Source organism: Cucurbita maxima, unplaced genomic scaffold (assembly GCF_002738345.1).
Source record: "Cucurbita maxima cultivar Rimu unplaced genomic scaffold, Cmax_1.0 Cma_Scf00049, whole genome shotgun sequence".
NCBI classification, from domain to species: domain Eukaryota; kingdom Viridiplantae; phylum Streptophyta; class Magnoliopsida; order Cucurbitales; family Cucurbitaceae; genus Cucurbita; species Cucurbita maxima.
Window position 1 is genome coordinate 1 of NW_019272065.1, and position 18,781 is coordinate 18,781.

General features: G+C 36.7%; 4 protein-coding genes and 1 pseudogene across 4 annotated transcripts; all 5 read right to left on the minus strand.

Annotated features, from left to right (window-relative positions):
• Positions 1–1,046: 1,046 nt before the first annotated feature.
• LOC111471208 lies at positions 1,047–1,848 on the minus strand (annotated as a pseudogene).
• A 1,419-nt stretch (positions 1,849–3,267) lies between these two features.
• On the minus strand, positions 3,268–4,344 carry LOC111471207 (syntaxin-121-like). Its single transcript, XM_023116912.1, has 2 exons — positions 3,761–4,344; positions 3,268–3,685 (listed from the first exon to the last, which is right to left on the minus strand). The coding sequence occupies exons 1-2, from the start codon at positions 4,299–4,301 to the stop codon at positions 3,324–3,326; spliced, it is 903 nt and encodes a 300-aa protein (XP_022972680.1). The 5' UTR covers positions 4,302–4,344; the 3' UTR covers positions 3,268–3,323.
• A 1,932-nt stretch (positions 4,345–6,276) lies between these two features.
• On the minus strand, positions 6,277–8,173 carry LOC111471225 (aluminum-activated malate transporter 8-like). Its single transcript, XM_023116935.1, has 6 exons — positions 7,945–8,173; positions 7,712–7,852; positions 7,366–7,638; positions 7,150–7,277; positions 6,916–7,065; positions 6,277–6,833 (listed from the first exon to the last, which is right to left on the minus strand). Exons 1-6 carry the CDS (start codon positions 8,171–8,173, stop codon positions 6,333–6,335), a joined length of 1,422 nt encoding a protein of 473 aa, XP_022972703.1. The 3' UTR covers positions 6,277–6,332.
• Positions 8,174–11,158: 2,985 nt separating this feature from the next.
• Positions 11,159–15,326, minus strand: LOC111471256 (digalactosyldiacylglycerol synthase 1, chloroplastic-like). The gene is made up of 7 exons (XM_023116972.1): positions 14,609–15,326; positions 14,287–14,319; positions 14,086–14,173; positions 13,039–13,397; positions 12,693–12,959; positions 12,187–12,536; positions 11,159–12,014 (listed from the first exon to the last, which is right to left on the minus strand). Exons 1-7 carry the CDS (start codon positions 15,218–15,220, stop codon positions 11,486–11,488), a joined length of 2,238 nt encoding a protein of 745 aa, XP_022972740.1. The 5' UTR covers positions 15,221–15,326; the 3' UTR covers positions 11,159–11,485.
• Positions 15,327–16,290: 964 nt separating this feature from the next.
• On the minus strand, positions 16,291–18,460 carry LOC111471260 (ribosome biogenesis protein NSA2 homolog). The gene is made up of 9 exons (XM_023116978.1): positions 18,335–18,460; positions 18,123–18,242; positions 17,983–18,050; positions 17,523–17,631; positions 17,366–17,434; positions 17,189–17,246; positions 16,847–17,082; positions 16,705–16,756; positions 16,291–16,596 (listed from the first exon to the last, which is right to left on the minus strand). Exons 1-9 carry the CDS (start codon positions 18,335–18,337, stop codon positions 16,529–16,531), a joined length of 783 nt encoding a protein of 260 aa, XP_022972746.1. The 5' UTR covers positions 18,338–18,460; the 3' UTR covers positions 16,291–16,528.
• Between the last annotated feature and the right edge of the window lie 321 nt (positions 18,461–18,781).

Genomic DNA, 18,781 nt, shown 5'->3' on the forward strand with positions numbered 1-18,781 from the left:
CCAGATATTGCCTATGCTGTCAATTCTGTCAGTCAATTCTTGCATGCCCCTACTGCAGATCACTTTCTTGCTGTCAAACGTATTCTTCGCTATGTCAAAGGAACACTCCACTTTGGTCTTATCTTTCGTTCATCCACTATTCCTAGTACGCTAGTCGCTTATTCGGATGCTGACTGGGCTGGTTGTCCCGATACTCGTCGTTCTACATCCGGCTATTCTATTTATCTTGGTAATAATCTCATTTCTTGGAGTGCCAAAAAGCAACCTACTGTATCACGCTCCAGCTGTGAATCTGAGTATCGTGCTCTTGCCACAACTGCTGCTGAACTTCTTTGAGTTACGCATCTTTTGCATGACCTCAAGGTCCCTATTTCACAGCAGCCCTTACTCTTATGTGACAACAAAAGTGCTATTTTTTTGAGCTCTAATCCTGTTTCTCACAAGCGGGCCAAGCATGTTGAACTAGATTATCATTTCCTTCGAGAACTTGTTATCGCTGGCAAACTTCGTACACAATATGTACCCTCTCATCTCCAAGTTGCTGACATCTTCACAAAGAGTATTTCTCGACCACTCTTTGAATTTTTCAGATCCAAGCTTCATGTTCGTTCAAATCCGACGCTCAGCTTGCGGGGGGGTGTTAAGGATAGTTGACCGTTCATTAAGGCAAATATCTAGATATTTGCCTTACATTACGGGTTACCATATTTTCCCTTTTACTAAATGCAAATATATTGTATTCATTTATTATTCTTTCCTTTTATCGCTATTTCCTTATTATTTGTAATTTACCTTATTTCTGTATTCTGTAAATGATTATAAATAAGAGAACTCTCACCACCATTTGGGTGTGGTGGATTAATCAAACATTCACAGTGGGCGTATGCACAATCGATCTTACTTCTACTTCAGCTACAACAACTCGATATCATAATATTTTGGTTATGACATTTAGCAAAAATAATGAAGTATCAGAGCGTTTTTTGATGTGACATTAGGACACAACAAGTAATATTAGAGCATTGAATGTTGTACCATTATGACATAACGAGGTTGTGGCATTACGTTATAACAAGTGGTATCAAAACATTGAAAGTTATGGTATTATAGTATAACAAGATTCTCGAGAGTACAAGAACTTTGTCGAGGAGAATCGGAGATTGAGTGTGAGAGCTTCCAACTATGGCGATCGCGATCGAGATCCGTAACAAACAAATGAATGAAGAAAACGCCGTCGGATCGTCTTCTTCAGCCGTGCTATCTCGCTAATGGAACTTGCTCTGCCAGAGGAGTCGACAACGGCGTCGGAATAGGCGTGGTCCGGCGAACCGGACAGGTCGGGTGAAGCCTCAGCCACGGATCGACGCACTTGAGATGGAATAAATGACCGCAATCAGGCAAAATCCGAAGAACATCCGAGTTTTTGTAATCGGCCAAACAGATTGAGCAACAAGAATCAGAGGAATCGTTCTTCTGAATCTTCGCCTCTGAATACAGCAATTTCGGAAAATTCCTAATCGTCTCCTGATCGATTCCGATCGACGACAACAACGGCATCCTCCTCCGCAAGCCGCGGCGGCGGCGAGAGATTGGCGTTGCTCTGAATCCCGGAGGTCGGCGATTGGGCGACTCTGGTGCAGTAATAGGAAGCCAAGAGGATTGTAGTGATGAGAATCAAAAGCCCTAACGAGACGCCGATTCCATATCCGTATCCGCCGATGTTGCCTGAGACAGAAATCCGCCGCCATCGTCGGTGCCGTTGTTCATCGTGGTGAGATGCGGAGGAGCAATAGCCGCTGCCGGAGAGGGAAAACGGTGAGAAGATTGGATTTATCAGTTGCCATTGTTGTAAGTCATTGATTATTTTGGAATTTTTTATGGCTCTATTCAAAAGTCAATGCCAATTAAGCTTTATTTAATGTTTGACTCTTTTTTCACTAAATATTAAAATTTATTGACCATTGACGCAATATTTAAATACATTTATATTGTTTATTTTTTAAATTCACAAATATATTAGATGAAGGTAACAAATTTTAACACTCTATTCACGGACGAAGATCTCAGATTTGAAGAGTAACTTTCGAGATCTTATCTTGCGGATTTCTCTCGAATCTTGACGGAAGATGAAACCTCAACCACACGAGTCTTTCTTCTCTCCAAAAAGAAGCTTCAGAGTGTAAGTCTCGGTAGGGGATGAATTTAGCTGGGGACTCCGACTATATACTTTTCCCTCTCTACTTTCTTTCTCACACTTTTCTATTTTGCAGGTAGTCTGGGGAGAATCCTCAAGACCCGTATAAAAGGCTGAGGGGCAAAATGCCCATTTTGCCCTTGACTTTGAATAACCAATTTTTTTTAGCGTTACGAGTTGAGATTAAACGGGATAAGGGAAGAATTCTCCCCATTAACTAAACGAAAATGGAACATGAATTATTTTTAAAATAGAAATACATAAAAAGATGGGTTTCGGATATACAGTCTCATTCGAAGCTTTAAAACAAAGGTGCTATGGAGGCATTGGGTCCCTATGATATTCGTACGCATTCCGACCATTGACCGAACTAAATAAGTCAACTTCAAAGTGGACTTATTGTGTGAAGAGGAAAATTTTTTTCATAAGGAACTAATCCCCCGAATTTTTCGATTTGATCCCGCAAAAATAAATTGAGAATTTTACGGAAATGGAAATTGAAATAGGAGGTGGTTTTATTGTCTCCGCTCTGTCTCGTAGCCATCTCTACTAAGAATTTAAACATCTAATCTTATAATATTGTTCCGATAAATATTGAAATTAATTCAATTTATAAGAATTAGAAATAAAATTGAAAATTAAAGACAAAGATAAAATTCTATATTTAGGGTTTAAAAAATGAAGTCAACAGGTATGCATGTGACCATTGGATGAATAAATATCATTGGCTAAAGATTTAATTATTTTATTATAAATGATAATTGGTGATAAAGTTATTACACTACAAACATCATTCAAAGTTTGAAAATGACAATGTAATAGGTGACATAAATTTCACTAATTTTATTTCAAAATAATTATAATAGAGCCATTAAAAATTATATTTAAAATCATAAATTTTAATTTCTTTGGAATTTGATGCCCTTTTGTCTCGTTAATTTTATTATTTTTAAATTTTTAATACACGCTTTCAGTATCAATATATCGAGTAATTTATATTATATTATATTTAAAGTTGATAATTTTTATAGTTCATTCCACGACGACACTTCAAATATTAAATAATTTTCTAGAACAATATAAATTAAAGTAAAAAACAAAATAGTTATGAAACGATCGCTCGTGAAAATTACTTCTTGTTGGCGAGGACGACAGAAAGAATAATGATGAAGAGGATAAATACAAAAGCAGCGCCGCCTATGCACATCCATTTTCTGGTGTTTTTTTGGTAGTGTCTTGCGGTTTGTAGCTCAGTGGCACCGCGCTTGATGGCGGAGTTGGCTCGAGTCACTTGGCTCTCAATGTCGTCCAAATGCTGCCCTTGCGTTTGGACTAGCACCGCCATGTCCATGAACACTTGGTGTAGCTCTTTCAGGTTCTTCTCAATGTCCTTCACTGCGTCGTGCCTTTCTTGAATCTCTTGGATTGTTTCTAGAACTTTTCCTTTTCCTTGCTTTTGTATAGCTTTTTGTAGGAATGTCTCGCTCTCACCTTTATGATACACCATTTTAATTACGGGAAATCAAAACTTAAAACAATCATAAATTCAAGAACCGAAAATCAAACCTGTAGAGATCAAGAGATCGATAGTCTTCTCATCTGGGTTTTCCCCTGTAATCGTAAAATATCTTCGTTCAATCGTCTCCTTATACGACGATGAGATCTCCTCTCTCAACCGATTGAAATTCTCCATTGAATCACAAAGATTCTTCCTCAATCCATTGACAACGGAAGTTCTAGACCGGTCAGCAGAGGAGCCATAGCCACAACCAGGAAGATTCCGATTCTCTGTATTGGATCGGTCGAGTTCCTCCAATCGAAGCTTTATAAACCTAGCTTTCTTCAAAGCCAAAGTCAAATCTGATTCCATTCGAGATCGAAGATCCTTAATCGCCTTCGAGTTATGCAACGTCTTACTATGTTCGTGAGAATTCTGAAGGCTTCGATGGAGGCGTTCGAGCTCCACCAATTTTGCCTTCACGGACTCGACGTCTTCAAAGAAATTGTTGAGATTGATAGTCGTTGACGACGAAACGTCCGGGCCCATCTCGACGGAGTGGTGGTGCGGATCCCGACGGAAGGAATCGGAGGAAAACAAATCATTCATAGTGATTCCTTTACTCTAAATCTCAATGATCTTGAGGAATTAAGAGAAAAATGGAATGGCGATTAGGAATTTAATGAGGGTGGAGCGGCAAGGTTGACATTCAAATACCTTAGAACAAGTCTTCTACTTCCTTTATTTTATTTTATTTTATTTTTTAATTCTCTTAAAGAGGGTATTATATATATATTTTTTAATTGTTTTTTTTTTTAATTTTATTTTTATACCCATCAGCTCAAATTTTCTTAAAATTAAAAATATATTTTTAGTAATTATTAAACAAAAATATTATAGTTTTAAATATTTATTTATTTATTTATTTATTTATTCACCTTAAATTAATTAGTACAAGATGTTTGACTTAGATATACGTAACAATCATTCTACAAAATTTGGAAGTCAACGCATAACCAGCTAAGATAAACAGTCCACCTCTCACCAACTCCCCTCCCTAATTAATTATTTAATCAAAACAAATTAGAGGTTAATTTTTTTAATGAAAATTTATATTATAAATATGAGAAAGTCATGTTTAGGTTGACTTTTAAATTATTCGAGGTATTTTTTATTTATATAAAAAATAAACATATGTTTTTAAATTTTATGATACATGTATTTTTTTAAAAAAAATTAAAAATTTAAATAATCTCGAGTCATAGTTTTCAATTTTTTAAATTTAATTAAAATTCAATAATAATAATAATAATAATAAAACAAGCTTAATATTATGCAAGTTGTAATAATTTTTAGGCAAATTGGGTAGGAATAATTGGCAAGTTGTGTGTGTGTGAATTTAAATATTTGTTACGAATTTCAACGGTCAAAGAGTATCCAATCATAATCACAGCTGAAATTAAAGAACATAACAACGACCGTTGACTTTTAATACGGCAATAAACTCGTTGTCTTATTCTACGGTTTTAGACTTTAATCAAAATAAACACGTTTCAAGCTATAGCCTTTTTATTAATGTATATTACTAAGAGGTTCGATGTGATGCTTGAGTATATAAGAGATATATGAATGAACCGAGACCATATTCGAATGAGAGTGTGTGAGATCTTACATTGGTTGGAGAGGAGAACGAAGAATCCTTTAAAATGTGTGAAAGCATCTCCCTAGTAGACACGTTTTAAAACCATGAGACTAATAATGATACGTAACGGGCTAAAGCGAGAGGGTGGATTGTGAGATCCCACATTGATTAAACAGAAGAACGAAGCATTCTTTATAAAATGGTGGAAATCTCTCCTTAGTAGACGCGTTTTAAAACCGTGAGACTGATAGTAATATGTAACGGACCAAAATAAATAATATCTACGGGCGGTGGGCTTGGGCTGTTACGGAGTGACCCTGAGGATAAAATAGTTGAGAAAAACTCAAAAAAAAAAAAAAGGAGTTACGACATATACCAACGTGGTCATGTCGTAGGGATGCAGTGGAATGTTGGGGTTGGTGTCATGTCATGGGGATGTAGTGGAATGTCAGGGTGTGGTCATGTCGTGAGAGATGCAGTGGAATGTCGGGGTTGTGGTCATGTCGTGGGGGATGCAGTGGAATGTTGGGATTGTGGTCATGCCCTGAGGATGTAATGGAATATTGGGGTCGTGGTCATGTCGTGGGGGATGCAGTGGAATGTCAGGGTCGTGGTCATGTCGTGAGAGGTGCAGTGAAATGTCGAGGTCTTGGGGGATGCAGTGGAATGTCGGGATCGTGGTCATGCCATGGGGATGTAATGGAATGTCGGGGTCGTGATCATGCCGTGGGGATGTAGTGGACTGTCGAGGTCGTGGTCATGCTGTGGAAATGCTGTGGAATATTGGGATCATCAAGTATCGAATTCAGATTCTAAATCCTAATTCGTTTTACGGGAATCGATTCAAATCGAAAGTTTACAAAACCCTAATGCTTAAACACCTTTAAAAAAAAAGTTCATCATTTCATATCTTTATATAATATGAGATCTTAATATAAAGAGTTTGTTCTTCTAATTTGGCCAAGTTTCAAAAATATTCATGGCTTCCTTCTAATACCCTATTTACAGACCATCTCCCCATTGCTTGGCTTCCCCTCTAAACCTTGACTCTTACCAACTTCTACTTCATTATCCACCATAATTACAACATGATCTCCACACTCCCCATCGAACAACGGGTTCACGATCCCTCGATGAAGCAACTGCGTCGACTTCTCTGGTGACACCGTCGGCTCCACGCTTTTGAAGCTTGCCAATACACCGAGTTCTTCGATAGCCTCCAATATCTTCTCCACCGACTTCACGATGTCGATCAATATGCAACAAACTGTTGCATCTGGTATGATCCCTAGAAGGTCAGAGCTCTCCATATATCCAGTTTTGAGTGTGTTCTTAAGCTCATCGATGGCGGCCGTGGCGTTTTCGATGTGGGTTTTGCTAGACAAAGACGGGTTTGTCATTGTTTTGATTGATGAAGCTAATATACGTAGAGCTTTCCCGGATTCTGAGCTTATGGCATTGCAAGATTCTTCTATTCTCCTCCGAAATTGAATCGCCACCTTCAAAATTCATTAATAATCTAATCACTTATTCAATGAGATCGCTACAATAATACAGTTACTTGGATTATAAACTTCTTACTTGGATATCAGTTGGGACGTTGATATAGCCATTGAGCGACTCGATTTGATATGCACATTGTCGAGCGAGTGATCCAATTTTCAAATATTGTTTCCACGGATGACGAAACGAGAATTTTCCATGTCGGGGTTCCCACGATGCAAAATTTGCCTCCAAAAAACAAAGAAATTCATATCAGTTCATCTGTAAATGCTCGATTTTGATTCAAAAGAACAAAACAAAGATCAAAATTACCAGAGATTCTTCCGATGATTGTGAAGTCAGCACGGTTTTATAAGCTTGAAGAGATGAAGATTTGTTGTGTGTGGAGTCTTCATCAACATTCTCTCTATCCTCATATCGAAAATATTCACCTCCAAACCCTATACACAACGATCACTTCGGAATCGTTAAACATAGTTTCTAAATTAACAGGAAGTCATTTCAAATATACTCGAAAGCAATCATTACCTTCGAGGTAATTTGCGAGTTTTTCGATATTCGAAACGATAATATTATGAAGCGATTCTCCCGCCCAAACTGGACATATAAATAGGGAAATAAAGATACACGTAGCTCCACCAATCAAAATAGTTGATAGTCGTTGATGAGCCAACTCCAAGATTTTCTCAACTCGATACCCCGAAACCGAAACTAAACTAAACGTTAAAATGAAAATCAAAACCCCGTAATCATAACGAGCTTTAATCCGAGGAAAGAATCGAGAAAATGTCGACGCAGCCGCTGTCAAAATATCAAAATCATAATAAGTCGATAATAAAATTCGTTTTGATCGTAATAGTAAAACGACATATACCTAACAAAAAAACAAAGAAGCCAAGAACAATGGGCTCTCCAATTTGCCCAAAAAGGCTAGCAAAATGCTGAGCTCCGACACCCAAAGCTCCAGCAAGCAGTGTTCCAAGCCCTCTATTCAAACCTTTTGACAGTGTAGCACCTGAAATTCAACACCAAATTTAATAAATTTTTGTTCTTTGTGTCATGTTCTTAATTGGGTTAATGAAAATGGAGGTGAATTTGGTAAGTTACCTACAGTAAATTCAAAAATTACCACAACAGTAAGAACAGCCCAAATGGCAGCAATTCCAAAGCCATCATAGAGAGGCCTCCAATAATACAACAAGGAAACAAAGGTAAGAGCTAAGCCCACTTTCAATGAGTGAATAATTCGCCTTGGGTCATCTCTTCCAAGCTTCACTATCCTCTCCATAACGCTCATAGCTCCAAGCTTTGGTTGATCAGCAGCCATGGCTAACATTCGAGAAATTTAAGGTAAAAAAAGGAAGGATTAGTGAATGAGTGAGAAATTGAGTTATTTTCATGCATATTTATAAAGGGAATTTTGTGGGTGCAAAAAGAATATTATGTTTTTGAATTGGAAGCATATGGGGTTTGAAGAGAGAATTAGATTTACAATGGAAAAAGGTGATGCCTTTATGAATAGGCAATGTTCAAAATAGGGTTTAAAATAATGGAAAACACAGCTGGGGAGCATTAAGGGAGGGTTTGACCATGCACCCAAATGAGTTTGTCTGAGAGTGCGAGTGATTTGGGTGTCATTTTGATATCAAAATTTGGAGCTTTTTGATATCAAATTCATTTGATTTTGACAGTAATGAGAATATATTGAAAAGGGTTAAGAGTTAAGGGACAATTGATCTTGGTTAAGTAGTGGTTCATCACTGTATGATACCCACTTTCACTCTCCCAAAGCTGAAATGATTCCACCAAAAGTACACAGAGAAAGAGCCACCCAACTAAGGGAGGGGAGGGAGAGGGAGACCTAAAAATTAGGGTTAAAATAATGCAGCTGACGATTCTATGACGTTGATTTGGGAGAATGAGTTTATTGATTACGGTCATGTTGTCTGTTTTTTTTCATGAATCTTGCTTGTTTCTAGTCCCTCCAACCCTAATTAATAACTGGGGCAGCTCAAGAGGTGCTATCGAAGGTGTTGACACCAGTGGAAGTTCAGAACTCTAATTCCCGTCTCCGGTGATAAAGTGATTTTCTTTTTCTTTTTTTTTTTTTTTATGTATTTTGTAGTGTATCCAATGGGTATTAGAAGAACATACAAATTCTTTATCTTGCATCCAACAGGGATCGAAAGACAGATATGTTAAAGGAAGTTGGAACAACGTGATTGGTTATTTTATACCGTTTAAGATATAAAATATACCTTGAACCTACCGAACATGTAGATTTTTTAGGTTCGTATCGAGAGAAGGGAAGATGGGGATGTTCTATTATTGGCCCTAGAAAGATAATAATGTATTGAGCAATGGTAAGAGTCCAAATGTAAAGAGTATAAGCACCAAGCCACCTCTCAAATAATATCTACATAAACTGATACATGATGTGTATATATTATACCAATGAAATCTAAGAAATATGGTCTAATGAAAATGGTAACTTCACGCATAAGAAAAAATAAAACATTGATTTTACTTTATATAAACAAATAAACATTGTCCCGCTCTACGAATTTATGGATACTTTCTGTACCAACAATATGCATAAATTTAGACTGATTTGAATGTTGTTCGAGAAGGCTCGTGATTGATAATGTTATAATCACGTGTATTATCAAATGTTACGAGAAGGGTTATTTGAAAACGAGACTCGTGTTTGCAACTAAATAATCTTAGAATTTAACGAGTGACGCTTTCATCTCATCAAGTAAATTGTTTTACCCACCAAGTAATATTTAAGATGATGAGATTCGAACCTCAAACTTTTTTATTAAAAAACATGTCCCGTCATACTATTAGCAGCCCATATTTTAGACCGACTTAACATGAACTAATTAAATAATAATAACAATAAAAGCATCCTTAAATATATTATCTTGAAAATAATAATTAAGTAATAAAATATTAATTTCAAGAATTAGGTCACGGTGAACAAGATAATTGAAAAGTGAAAAGCAAGAAAATTTTAAAATGAAAAAGAAGTTGCACTGACGTTTTAATATTTAAATTAATGTACGAAACTTTAGAAATTAAGTGAATATTAAAGATATGATTAACATTATCATGAACAAATGAATTATGATTTATAAATTTCATGGCTTTCCAATATTAATTAATTGGAACTTTAGGTTTATTTAAATACTTAGCTCATCAAGCATTATGGATTTGGATACACTTAGGTGAATGTATTTTATTTCACATGTTTAATTATATTAGAAGGAAGGATATAAAAAAAATATTGAATTATTAGAAGCAAAAAAGAAATTAAAAAGATTATTCCATTTTCCACTTTATTTAAATGCATATATAATGGAGCAGACCTTATCAAACATTTAAACTTTTTCAAAACTTATCAATGGATGCTTTCACAATCAAAAAGGTTTGGTGTAAGTGATTATTTAAATTAAAAAAAAAATTAAGCACTTTCAATAAAAACAAATTCAGTGCCAAACCCATTGGTAGTTGTAGGAGTTTGATCTCTTTTATAATGTTTTGGGAGGAAAAAAATGAATCTGTATTCATGTCGTATCGATTTAAAGAAGCTACAATCCTTGCTTTACTTTCCTCGAATTTTGTCGTTCTTTTCTTTTCCTCTATTCACGAGATAGCTTTTAATCTACGTTTAGCCACTTTCGAATCTGCCGTACTAAGCATATATTTATCTGTCGTACTAAGCATATAAACTCTAAAGCATATATTTAGTCTGATTTAACTTAGAAAGTAGTCTTTCATATGTAGAAGTGTAGGAAGTGTAGGTCTTGCCCCACTTTTTGAGCAATGCCTGCCCCTATCTGCAATGGCTAGATCCCCTCCCCTTCCAAATCTAATTTTAACAATCTTGATAAGTTTGTGCTCATTCGACTTGGAAAGTAGCTTTCATAGGCAGGAGAGTAGGTCTTCGTCCCACTTTTTGGGCAGGTTCACGGGTCAATGTTTTTACCCTCCCCTACCGGCAGCAACTAGGTTACCCCCAAATCTAGTTTTCACATTTAATAAGCCCATGTTCTAAAGATCATAAAGAGTACTCTCTTATACGTTCAAACGAATAATAGAACATATGTATGATACACAACATCAGTGCAACTCAGGGTTGAGAGTCAAACAATCGAATAATAGAACATATGTATCATACACAACATCAGTGCGACTCAGGGTTCAATCGACCTTCATAATTAGTGTTTTATCGATTGAGCTATAGATTATTCAAGCTTACTAATTTATACGATTCTATTCTATCATAAAAAGTAGCACATCCAAGCAACACAACAAATTTAGGAAGGTAGGATGCATAAGGTTCCCTTTAGAATATAGTTTTATAATGTGGCTGTATATTGTAACCCTCTTAATCAAGGACATAGAACTGGCAATGAAGCGTTTCTAAATCTCCACTGCCCAACAGCATTCCAGATCCTCTACCCACATTCTATTTTCTACTCTACGGGGCACAGCCCTATAAGAGGGGAAATAATGATCCTTGGATATGCTTCTACACCTATCTAAACTAGCTACGGATTCATAATGTACGAGCCCAAGGAATAAAACATGTTTTCGATACATTAAAGACGGTTTTGCAGATAAAAATTTGTTACTTACCTGCTTAACATGTATGGATAGGATTTTCAACCTGAGGAGAAAGATGTAGTTCCCTACAGTGCTCTTCGTCATAGTTGCGTGTCCCGGGGATTGCTCCGGTACAAAGTCTGAGGAATTCGTTACCGGTGATACAGTAATGGGCAAACGCAAGACCCCCATCAACGGCTTTTGTCAAACTAGATGTTAAGATTGATTTGCTGATTATTTTCCCATCGGTGTCGTTTGATTCTAATTCTCGATCGTTGTTCAAGACTTTGTTAAGATCAGAATACTCCAAGAATCTCTCAGTGGCAGCCTCCCATGAGAGATTGTACCTTTCCTCAGGAGTGAGAGGGAGTGGTTCGTTTTCTAATGCCTCTTTTACTTTGGCAATAAAATCATCAGATGACTTGTAAGTCGAGCAGTTGCGGAAGGACCTGAAGAAGTCGTTGGATGGATGATCTGCACATACTACAAATTTTCCCATGGCAAGAGCCTCGGCTGTCGCTGTACAGAGCACGTCGCTAACACTCGGGTTTATAAAAACTTTGTACCTTCAAGGAGAAAATAGAAATACTTTCAGAGTATGAATAAAAAGAACTCAATTGCAGAACTGTGTAGGTTCTTTTTTCAGTGGTAACTCAATGCAATAGAAGATTTCTTTATCAATGAAACACTGTTTAAGCTTCATAGAATCACATCTATGAATCGTCTGCGTGATCTTACCCATGAGATGAATCGTCGGCGTGATCCCTTCCGCTCAAAAAGTTTACATTCAACTCTAACTTTTTAGCCGCGCTCTGAACCTCATCGGCATCCTCTCCATTTCCGAACACATCCAAATTGAATCCATCAAGGTCATGCTTGTGTTTTGCCAGCAAATCTATTAATTCTCTGAATCCTTTTGCCCAGACCATTTTGCCTAAGAAATAAGCGCCTTTTGAAAAAGCTATATTCCCAAGTTTCCTATCTTCATCGACTTTATCCCCAATTTTTAAAAACTTTGGATTTACACCATGGACATTGCAAATAACAGACTTGGGAAGATCTTGTGTGGCAGCAGAAAGTCGAAGAACCTGGAAAGAGTGGGTAAATGGTCAAGTAATTGTAACTCTAAGAATCCACAAGGATACAAGAGCGAGCCAAACACAAAGGAACGCCTGGGAGTTCATACTTCGCAAACAAGAATAAGCAGTCTGAATTAGAAAAAACTGGTGTTATCAGACCAATACCTTGTGACAGTGTGCTCGGATGACCCAGTTGTTTATGTGCTTCACAAGGAAAGCTTGGACAGCGCCATTCTTCTCCCGCTTTATGTATTCCAGGTAATTTGTATGAACAACCCCAACAACAAGGTTAAATTTATCGGTCCAACGTCTGCCATGATGATACCAATTAAGGTGTTCTGGTTCTTCCAAGATAGCTATGTCAGCATCCTTAGAAGGAACAAACTGGGAAGTATCCCCAGCAGGTAAGATACTCCGCCTTTTTTTCGAGAACTATAAAACAAAAACCATAAATCAGTTGATGTTCAATCCGTCGGGAAACAATGATTTTAGCTATTCACAAGAAACTCGCCTTTCCAGGATAGAATGAAATCTTAAAATCAGGCTTGAAGCCAATTCTTTCCTCAAGCCATTTACGAATGTAAACTTCTTGCTCTTCTGGAGAACTGAAGGTGAGAGGACTAAGATAAACTAACTTCTGATCTGACATGGAAAGCCAAGGAACTAATAATGTCACATTGTGCTTTGCAGATTGTGCTAGATATGCAGCTCTAAACAAGGGATTTACGGCTGTTCCCGTCATCCATGGAAGGCTAGCTGTCGTGACAATTGCAAAATGCCTTTTCCCATCTAATGGTACGTGCTTTGTATGATCAGTCCAAAATCCACCATCATAGCAATGACCGGTACTTTGGAGGACACTGGCTATCCCTGAATCCAATTCATCATTTACATTATCATTTCCTACAGAGGCTTCTCCCGTAGAGGAGCCCCATAGAAATTGATTCTTGCGTTTGTTACACAAGTTCTACACTATCTTATCACAAGCATCTGCAAGAATACTATCAGCAGGTTATGTAGAACTAAGAGGGAGAGAGAGGAGAGCATGTTGGACGAGGAGGGAACTTGAGCACATTGCTTCACTAAACAAGGAAACCGATAATCCAATTTCAATTCAGAACCATTTTATGATTCTGTGCAAGTGAGAAACACAAGTGAAACCATGTAGATTACACCCTCCCAAACCCCTCAATCCATCTCGTACACCTTATTCACTATCATCAAACAGAGGCAAAGGGTGCCCACAAAACTTGCTTGAGGTTTCAAAACGCTAACAATGATTCAAAGATCTTGCCCAACATGGAATGTCAATGATAATCCAAAGATGGGTAGGAAGAAATATGATTTGCATACGTAAATGCAAACTTCCTTTTTTCAACATTATCCTAAAACAGTATGAACAGAATGTCACCATGGAAATTTTTTAAGGAGAGGCATTTATACTCCCCCCTCACCAACCCCAACCCCAAGAAAAGCCCCTACCTGAAGTGGTAGAGCACATCAAGAGATCTTAAAGGCTACAGTTCTAGCTAACTATAACAAGTTAAAAGGTTATTACCTCTACTAATGCCAATTTGATCAAGGAAAGGTCCAGATTTCCTAACTAAACACGCTAAAAGCTCTGATACATCCAGTGGCAGCACCTCCTATATGATAAAAAATTACGACAATCATTAGCTTAATTATACTATACAAAAGAGAAATTGAAGCATCTAGGCTAAAGAAAGAAAAATAATGTAATAATAAAGAGAAGGCCAACCTTTGAGTCTTCAGGGTCCTTGCAAATTGATCTCTGCAAAAAGGAGATTCAAATAAATCATTAGGGAACAGAAATGCCTGATTTCTTTTTTGATCATCATCAAAACGGAAACAAACAACTGAAGGGTAGAGCTAGTTTACAATGATGAAATTATTCTAATAATCTTTTTAATCAATGATTCCACACAATTGCAATGAATAATAGTACAGTAAATTCGAATATTGTGAAGTCTTGGAAGAACTCTGCAAGAACAAAAAACAAATCATGCCAATGATTTATTGAGCAGGAACATGCTAAATAAGATTAAAGAACAATAACTCACCAAGCTCGACTTCACTTTCTTCACGAAATCGCTGTTCTTGAAGACCTCAAACATCTCAAACTCCCTCAATCTCGTCTTCAATGCTTGGATTGGCTCCCAAGCCCTAACATCCTTCCCCTCCTCGCTCTCATTCTCTCCCCAAAACTCCCCAAACCTCACTCTATTCCATTTCCTCAATCCATTCCCATCTTCAACCTCCGACACAATTGCGTTCTTAATAGAAGGCAAATTAATCCGGATTCTCGTCCTCGGCTTCAATTTCTCCAGCATTTTTTTGCTAAAGCTCGGTGAGGCATAGAACCTGCGATCCTCCGATATCTTCAGCTGCAAATTCTTCACAAACTCAATCTCAGCAGGAGGAGAGGATCCCGAACCAATTGCAGGAACATAGAAAGTAGTAGCCGAGTTAAAGAAATTCTCGATTTCACGGTCGAACGAGGTCGCCAAATTCTTGAAGGAGTTGGCTCTGGCCTTAATCAAGCGAAGATCCGCATCCGCTGAATCACGAACCTCCCTCCATCCTTTGGAAATGAAAGAGAACGCATCGGAAGAATTAGCGTGACCGACCATCGCGGACTCCGATTCAAGCCAATCAAGCTTCGAACAAGGCATTCCGGGGAGTTGAAAGAACCATGCAAAAACCAGAGTATTACATGGAATTGGGAATTGACTGTTCAGATTTCTTGATGAGCCCACCTGAAAGGATACGAGAGACACGGAGAATGAGGCGGTCAGGTGGGACCTTTATTAATTAATAATTAATTTTTATTAATTATTATTTTTAATTAAATTATTGTTTCTTATTTCATCGGTTCACACAAAACCTCTCATTAATATCTTTCCAAATAAGTTTTGTTTTTAATATTTGCTAAATTATAAATTAATTAGTAATAAAATACTATTTAGGGACCAAACTGATATTCTGACCAAGTAAAATTGGGTATAAATAAAGAAATTACTTGGTCAAAAGGCACAAAAGTCCATCTTACCCCGAGCTAAGCTTAGGTTGAACACACGTCCCACGCCTAAACTCCAATAAAGCGTGGCTCTCGATTCAATATTGTCTCTAATCCTGCTCGGAAAGAATTGATTTTATTATAAAATTTTATGTGTCAATAATAACAATTATTACATTACTTACAAAAAAACACTTACGAAATTAAAAAATTTGAAAATTAAATCAATTATTATAATAATGGGATTACTATTCTTGAAAAGATGTGAAATTAAGCCCCTAAGCATATGTATATATATATATATATGTATATTATTAATTATTTTATCTATCGAGGAACATTTTTTAAATCTAAAAATGAATACCATGAGATAATTCTTTAGTTTTTTTTTTTTTTTCCCATTATTCTTACCAAAATTCAAAATAAATATTTTGGAAAACCATTTAAAAAGTTGACTTGTATTTTTAAAATTTTATTTAATGAATGAATATTAAAATTTTCTTCAAAACTCGAATAGTTATCAAAGAAAATTAAAATCATAATTAAACAAGTCATTTATTGCTCTTACTATATTAGCATTTTTTACATGTAATGAACAAACAATACCAAATTTAAAATTTTCTTAAAAAAGTAACAACAATAATATTGGTAAAATCACTTACGAAATTAAAAAATTGAAACACCCGAGGAGAGAATTGTAATTGTCTTTAATTAAAAAATAAAGAGTTACTAAACAATATAATAAAAGTTCCATGGATATATTTGCCTGTTCGATTCCTGGAGAAAATCAGTAAGAAATACACTTCTAAGATTACATGTCAATGAAGATAATTAAATAAGACCCTCCAAGAACACAAACACAAACACAAACAAAAACAAAAAGGTCTTACTACCGTTTCAAAAAGAGTGCCATTTCCGCTCTTAATTTAATCTCTTCCCATCTCATTTGATCTGATCGGTTCGTTTAAACAAGCAGAACAGCATTTATACAGCCATCATTCTCAGGATTATTGGTCACCTGAGCATACTTCCCTGAAGAGACAACAAGCAAAATAAGGCTTCGTCCCAGATGAAAATTTGGGAAGAATCCCAATGGGAACTGTTCAAAACTACGAACGAAACAAGGAAGAAAATCATTACCCCATACTACTTTCCCAGCTGGTGTGACCAAACCCAGTTCACTGACATTCACCTAATTAACAATTAAAGGGAAGACATAAGTGAGCGACTAATCAAAGACAGAAGTGCACGGTGAAGAGGTTGAGCGTTATAAGCACGATACCTCAATAATGGCTCCCTTGGTCATGACACCAAGAGATGTATACATGGGACCGTTTGGATTTTTCTTCACTCCAATGATCTCAAGATTGAATGTGCATTTAAGTTCGGGATGTGTTACATGTGCTTTTGTAAATCGAAGCCCTGATGGTCGGATGAATCGCTCGTACTTCGGAGGTTTTCGTGTAAAACTTGCCCCCACAAATGTAGCTTTTGTGACCATCCTCTTCCATTGTTTTGCTGTAAACATGACATGGATTAATTAGTTCGATTTGATAGTTCATAGATCGTAAAGGCATAAATTTCGAGAAAATAAATACTGATAGAAGCTGATATGAGTACTTACCTTTCCTTTTACCAGTTCTTATCACTTTAAACATCTCATCCTCAGCTACAGGCCTGACCTAAATAAAAATCCAGGACAAATAATGCATCATCAGCCCCAAATGATGGAAACAACTAGATGGGCATGGTATTTTCTAAAACTAAAGACACATCAAACAAAGCCATAAACAACCCTTACCTTGGGCAGGGGGACTTCCCACTTACCAGCTTTTTCTTTCCTCTTTTGCTTAATTGTGTTGCTAAGAACCTATTTTACAGCAGACGGTCAGATCAAAACAAATGAATGCAAAAAACTACATGCCTGAAGTTCAAAAAAGAGTTCGAATATTGCATACTTTCGCTCGAGCTGTATTTTCACGATCCAAAAGATAGGCAGGAACAGCACCTTCTTGAACATCATCATCGACCTTGCGTCTACTTGAAGACTCCTCATGCATAGCCAATCTGTTGAAACAAACATACGGCATTTGTCAATCTAACCCTCAATTCATTTCACTGAATAAGCATTAATGTAATTATTGCAGCTCTAATCAACTGTGTGCCACTTCATTTATCTAAACTATTGCAGGTCTAATCTACCATAGCAAATACCAAATGCTCCATAAGATATTGAACAATTACTGAACCTACAACTCCAGCCTATTATAGCAAATCCCAAATACACTATAAAGCATTGACACAAGGATAAACATTCAACCCTAAAAAGTCCATTAAAATACAAAAGAGAGAACAAGTTTCAACCAAAGGCATCAACGCCGTAACATAATTTCACAAGAATGCACAAAAGATACTCACGTTTTCTTCATCAAAGCCTTCTCCGCATATCGTTTCTTCGCGAACATCTTACCCTTAATACCCAGAGCCTGCAAGATTCAAATTCGATCAGAAAGGGAACTGCAAAATCAACCAAATCGAACACTAAAAATGAACCCAACCTTCTGAGCCATGGCAGATCGTTTGTGAACTTCACGAGCCTCCTTCTTGCGCTTCCGCTCAAAGTGGTCATGGCGGTAGCCATGTCGCTTCCTATGAAGCTCAATGTAATCTCCCTGCGGCTGTTAAACCACAAACGAAAAACCAACAAGATTAAACGACAAAAATATGGAACCATATAGACATTAAGTTAATGAGCTGAAAAGCAGCAGACCATGGCGAAAAGTTACAATCGCCGCCGGATTGTTTGCAGAAGATAAACCCTAGAGTAAACGAAGACGAAAGCTCTCTCTCAAAATGTAAACCCAACCGGGACACGTTCCTGCGTCGGAGGAAAGAGGAAATCGTCTATCGTAATTTTAGGTTTAATTGGGAAAGTTGGGCTTCGGCCCATAACCCGGCCCATCTTAAGCCCAAACTCTTGTTATCTCGGCCCACTTTGTAAATTAATCGAAATTTGGAAGGGACCGGTTTGGTCCGGTTTTTCCACTTTAAAATTTTGGTTTTTTTTACTTGAATTTTAAACTTTTTTTTATTTTTTACTTTTTTGTATCTATTTTTTTGTGTTTTAAATTTGGTTAATTCCAAATTAATTGAAACTCAATGGTTTCTAATGAAAAATAAAAAGTTTTATTATTTTTAAGTTTAATTTTCGTATATA

What these genes read in the sequence shown, in the direction of transcription:
- LOC111471207 (XM_023116912.1), bottom strand. Translation starts at nt 4,301, where the DNA reads ATGAATGATTTGTTTTCCTCCGATTCCTTCCGTCGGGATCCGCACCAC. An exon ending in CGATCTCTTGATCTCTACAG is followed by an intron (nt 3,686 to 3,760) that starts GTTTGATTTTCG and finishes TGTATCATAAAG; the next exon opens with GTGAGAGCGAGACATTCCTA.
- LOC111471225 (XM_023116935.1), bottom strand. Translation starts at nt 8,173, where the DNA reads ATGTTAGCCATGGCTGCTGATCAACCAAAGCTTGGAGCTATGAGCGTT. An exon ending in AATTTTTGAATTTACTGTAG is followed by an intron (nt 7,853 to 7,944) that starts GTAACTTACCAA and finishes GTTGAATTTCAG; the next exon opens with GTGCTACACTGTCAAAAGGT. An exon ending in ACGTCCCAACTGATATCCAA is followed by an intron (nt 6,834 to 6,915) that starts GTAAGAAGTTTA and finishes TGAATTTTGAAG; the next exon opens with GTGGCGATTCAATTTCGGAG.
- LOC111471256 (XM_023116972.1), bottom strand. Translation starts at nt 15,220, where the DNA reads ATGCCTTGTTCGAAGCTTGATTGGCTTGAATCGGAGTCCGCGATGGTC. An exon ending in TCCGAGCACACTGTCACAAG is followed by an intron (nt 12,537 to 12,692) that starts GTATTGGTCTGA and finishes CACTCTTTCCAG; the next exon opens with GTTCTTCGACTTTCTGCTGC. An exon ending in GCCGACGATTCATCTCATGG is followed by an intron (nt 12,015 to 12,186) that starts GTAAGATCACGC and finishes TTCTCCTTGAAG; the next exon opens with GTACAAAGTTTTTATAAACC.
- LOC111471260 (XM_023116978.1), bottom strand. An exon ending in GGGAAGTCCCCCTGCCCAAG is followed by an intron (nt 17,247 to 17,365) that starts GTAAGGGTTGTT and finishes ATTTTTATTTAG; the next exon opens with GTCAGGCCTGTAGCTGAGGA. An exon ending in AGCTGGGAAAGTAGTATGGG is followed by an intron (nt 16,597 to 16,704) that starts GTAATGATTTTC and finishes TTGTCTCTTCAG; the next exon opens with GGAAGTATGCTCAGGTGACC.